At 39.4% G+C, this 4,764-nt stretch overlaps 1 protein-coding gene across 1 annotated transcript; it reads left to right on the forward strand.

The window, feature by feature from the left end:
• Positions 1-3,062: 3,062 nt before the first annotated feature.
• LOC123602529 (olfactory receptor 52D1-like) lies at positions 3,063-4,019 on the forward strand. The gene has a single exon (XM_045487015.1). The coding sequence runs from the start codon at positions 3,069-3,071 to the stop codon at positions 4,017-4,019; it is 951 nt and encodes a 316-aa protein (XP_045342971.1). The 5' UTR covers positions 3,063-3,068.
• The last annotated feature ends 745 nt before the right edge of the window (positions 4,020-4,764 follow it).

Genomic DNA, 4,764 nt, shown 5'->3' on the forward strand with positions numbered 1-4,764 from the left:
GTTATATACCTTTTCCTTATAGCATACATCAACATATCATTTCCACACATATATGGGAGGTTATTTGATTGATCATGTCTTTTCATTAGCACTTCTCATTAGCTTCATATATCATGGAGCATGCATATTCTTACTCTTTGGTGTATATAAGACATCCAGATGAGGGCTTGGTACATAGCAGACAGTCAGTAATGTATTTTTTGAGAAAGTAATAAGATGAAAGAGCAGACTTAGAAGATATATTAACTTCATAAAATTGAAAACCTAAGACACTGCAGAGGAATAATGCTTGTGTGATGTGGATTGTGTTTACAGACATTGACCTAAGGAAAGGATAAGTAGTCTCAGACTTGGAGGGTCTGAAATGGAAAATGGTTTCCTCCAGAGAGTATAGGCTTTCTGTCACTAGACTTGTACAAGCAACTTCTAAGTGACCACATTTCAGGATATTACATTTGGGAGCCAAGCATCATAGCATTATTAAATTATACATGCTTTGTAACTAATTTCTCAAATAGATGATAAGATCAAATTCCTATGGTTTAAAAACCACAGATATTTCCAGGATAGAAGTAAAAAATAAAATATTTATACCTTCTAAGATGGACTTTGAAATATTTATAGTCACTTGCCATTATAATTTGATTATTGAATTTTTAAGGGTATAAAAAATTACAACAGAATCGTGGTAAATTCTCTTTTATGGCTTTAAAATTTAAGCAAAATAACAATTTCATTAGTAATTAAAACTTATAATAACATTATAACCTATACAATTTATAGCTGTAGTAATTGTTAGCACGAAGTAATAAACTTGCAGTAGCATATGAGAAATGCATATTGCAATTAATAAAACAAACAAAATTAGTTGGTCTTTTAATAATACAGGTGGATGTGAATAGGGGATTGAAGGAAGGATATTCTTTTTAATGATTACAAAACTTTTTTATCTTATCTTAGGTGTTTCCACATTCTAAAATTCTTTTGAGGTGAGAACAATTGGATGAAATTAATGTTAATGTCCCTTCTAAAAAAGAGGGTCTTTGAGACTCGAATTCAATAAGGTAAGAATGATGACTTTGACTTCACCTACAGGGATCTCTCATGGTGAGATGTCTCCAGTGAAAGATGCCTCTTTTACTCTTTTCTCCTTACCTATTGGCATAATCTCAATCTATGGCCCAGTCACTGCCAGAAACCTTCTCTGATTTACCTCACCTGTAAACCCCTGGTCTCTGACTTTCTACTTCCCTTCCCATGGCATGCTTCACTTGGAGACTTAGGGGAACACATACTTGTGTGCTTCTGGTCTGACTGATCATATCAGAGCTCATACTGTAAAGCAGACAAAACAGACTAAGGCAATATATTTTATAATCCAACTAAATCACGTGGCCAATCAAGAAAAGAGATAAAAATTTATTATATAGATACATTAGGTTAGACTACATAGGTACTGAAGAGCTAAATAAGATCATGTCTTGCAGTATATTGACTGAAAAGAACATGATGCGGATCATAGATCTGGTGAGGGAAGATCTCGTCTGATCCATAAGGAAGACTTGCAAGAAGATATGCCATTCTTCAGACATGGTCACTTATAAAAGTCTGTTAAAAAATTCATTTGCTGGGTTCAATCCTTTATCTATTTGCCTATCAAACATTATTTATTGGTCCTGTGTATATAAAGCATTAATGCTGGTTGTAGAGAAAAAAATGAGATGTAATTTTCATAGCGTAATGGGGCAAGAGACATACACATAATTATAGAACAGTTTATATTTCCTAAGGGAGGTATGCTGAAGATGTATGATGCCCTTAACACAGCAGCAAGGACCCTAGAAGGGCTTCAACATATTCATGTTTTTTTTTAAATTTTTTTCAATATTTATTTTTGAGAGAGAGAGACAGAGAGACAGAGCACAAGTGGGGAAGGCGCAGAGAGAGGGAGGGAGACATGGAATCCAAAGCAGGCTTCAGGCTCTGAGCTGTCAGCACAGAGCCCGACGTGGGGCTCGAACTCATTATCTGTGAGATCCTGACCTGAGCCGAAGTTGGACGCTTAACTGACTGAGCCATCCAGGGACCCCTCATGTGGGTTTTGAATGACTATTAGTAGCTTTCCAGGTGACCAATGGGAATAGCTATTCTGTGCCCCCAAGAAAGCAGTGTATGAAAAAGCATGCAGATGTGATAAAGCATGCTTTTGGACATTTCGAAACACTCAGATATGGCTGGGACATGAAATACATGATGGAGTGTGATGGTAAATAATATGAGATAGGTGAGCAAGAGCAAGAACAGAAGCAAGAAGAGCTTTGCACATCGTATCAAGATCCTAGCAGGAAATGCAGCACACACCTACATTAGGACATCGCAAGACAGTGAAATATGTGGGCATTTTCGAAGATGTGGGCAAGTGTAGGGAAATCACAAAGTCGTGTGAAGTTCCTGGATTAGTGACCGCGGGCACTATTACAGTCCTTTGTACTGAAGGGTTAAGAGGAGGACATGGTTAGAAGAAGAAACCAAATCCAGAGGGAGATAAAGCCAGTTTGCAGCAACCCTGCTGGGAGGCAGCTAAAGGAAAAAAAAGTCCTGACCTGCCTTTAATCCTTTGTTGCTGTTTCCTATAGTCAAATCCAACCAGAAGTGAGAGAGCAGGGAAGTCTCTGGATGTAGTCCAGTGTCCCAGGACAAAGAACATGATGGAAAGTGGTGGAGGGTAGACCAGAGGAAGGTAATACAAGATATTCTGAACAGCATACACTAAGAAAGGTTATATTTGTATTATTGTTGATTATTTTCACATGATAGAATATTTCTACAGCAATGTAGAGGTTTCACTGGAAGATGCAAATTCTAGAAGTAGGCATATTAGTTACAGAGCTATTTTAATACCCCAGGAAAGAAATGAGAAAAGCATGAAGTGGAGTCGAATTGATGGGAATGAAAGAGAGGCAAGAAACTGAATGGATATGTGGGGGAAATAAATGACATCGAAGATGACTTGATTTCATTTTCTAACCACTTTTAGGAAGATAAAGCCTTGTGTTCTCTTCATCATTATGCTGTCCACATCTGTCATCAATAACACTGCCTTTCATCCTTCCACATTTATTCTACTTGGAATCCCTGGAATGCAAGATCAGCATGTGTGGGCTGCCATCCCCTTCTGCTCCATGTATATCCTTGCTCTGGTTGGCAATGGCACCATCCTCTACATCGTCATGACAAATAGAACTCTACATGAGCCAATGTACCTCTTCCTGTGCCTGCTTTCTATCACTGACCTGGTTCTCTGTTCGACCACATTGCCCAAAATGCTAACAATATTTTGGTTTAGGTCCCACATAATTTCCTACCATGGCTGCCTCACCCAGATGTTTTTTGTTCACACTATTTTTGCCACAGAGTCGGCTGTTCTACTGGCCATGGCTTTTGACCGCTATGTGGCTATCTGCCATCCACTTCATTATACGTCCATCCTCAATGCCACAGTGATTGGGAAGATTGGTCTGGCATGTGTGGTCCGTGGCCTTCTCTTTGTTTTCCCCTTCGTCATCCTCATCAAACGTTTACCCTTCTGTGGACACCACATCATCCCCCACACTTACTGTGAGCACATGGGCATTGCCAAGCTCGCCTGTGCCAGCATCAAGCCCAACACCATTTATGGACTCACTGTGGCACTTTCAGTCACTGGCATGGATGTGGTCCTCATCACCACCTCCTACGGCTTGATCCTGCGGGCTGTGCTGCGCCTGCCCTCCAAGGATGCCCAATTCCGAGCATTTAGCACTTGTGGAGCCCATATTTGTGTGATTCTGGTTTTCTATGTACCTGCCTTCTTTTCATTTTTCACCCACCGCTTTGGCCACCAAGTACCTCCTCATGTCCACATTGTACTTGCAAATCTCTATCTCCTCGTGCCCCCTGTTCTTAACCCCCTGGTCTATGGCATCAATACCAAACAAATCCGCCTAAGAATATTTGGCTTTTTTATGGGAAGGAGGTAGCTAGACTCTCTATATACCCCAAGGACCAATGGGAAAAGTTTTATAATTAATCTTTCATCTTCTCTAGTACATCTTATCCTTGGACTAGAGGTTTCTGTTTCTGCTAATTCTAGCAAACCAGTATCATGTATTATCTGAAAGTTTCTGAAGTATTTAGAACAACACATTTATACTTGCTCAATCTATAGAAGACTATTTTCCTGTAAGGCTATTATGTGGCTCATTAATTGGCCTGTAGGTTTTGAATCTTCCTAGAAAAAGGTCAGGAGGCATTGTAGTAATTTTGATAGTAAGAACCAGTAAATTACTCTATGTACAGAAAACTCAGGGCTGGAAAGAGGAAAAGTGATAAAAAAAAAGATCCACTTACTTATAGCTTCAAGAAATTGAGAATCACACACACACACACACACACACACACACCACTGATTGATTAATTGATTGATTGTCAGTACTTTCTTAGACCAAGAGTGTTTGTAATAAGAGTGTCAATGCGAGACCAAAGATGGCCATGGTAGCCCAGGTTCCTCTGTATCTGGCATCAGATTTAAACAGATGGAGATGACTGCTATGTAAATTATTTTGTGGACTACTATGGGGAGGTAGCCTGACCTTTTGTTTAACCTCATTTAGTCAATAATGCTTTGGGTATATACGAATTCCCAGGACACAGAGTTTCCTGCTGATCCTCACCAGGGTAACCCAGGTTACTCAGGCTTGACAAGTATCTTTCTCCAAATAGCTG

This window comes from Leopardus geoffroyi, chromosome D1, assembly GCF_018350155.1.
Source record: "Leopardus geoffroyi isolate Oge1 chromosome D1, O.geoffroyi_Oge1_pat1.0, whole genome shotgun sequence".
Lineage (NCBI taxonomy): Eukaryota > Metazoa > Chordata > Mammalia > Carnivora > Felidae > Leopardus > Leopardus geoffroyi.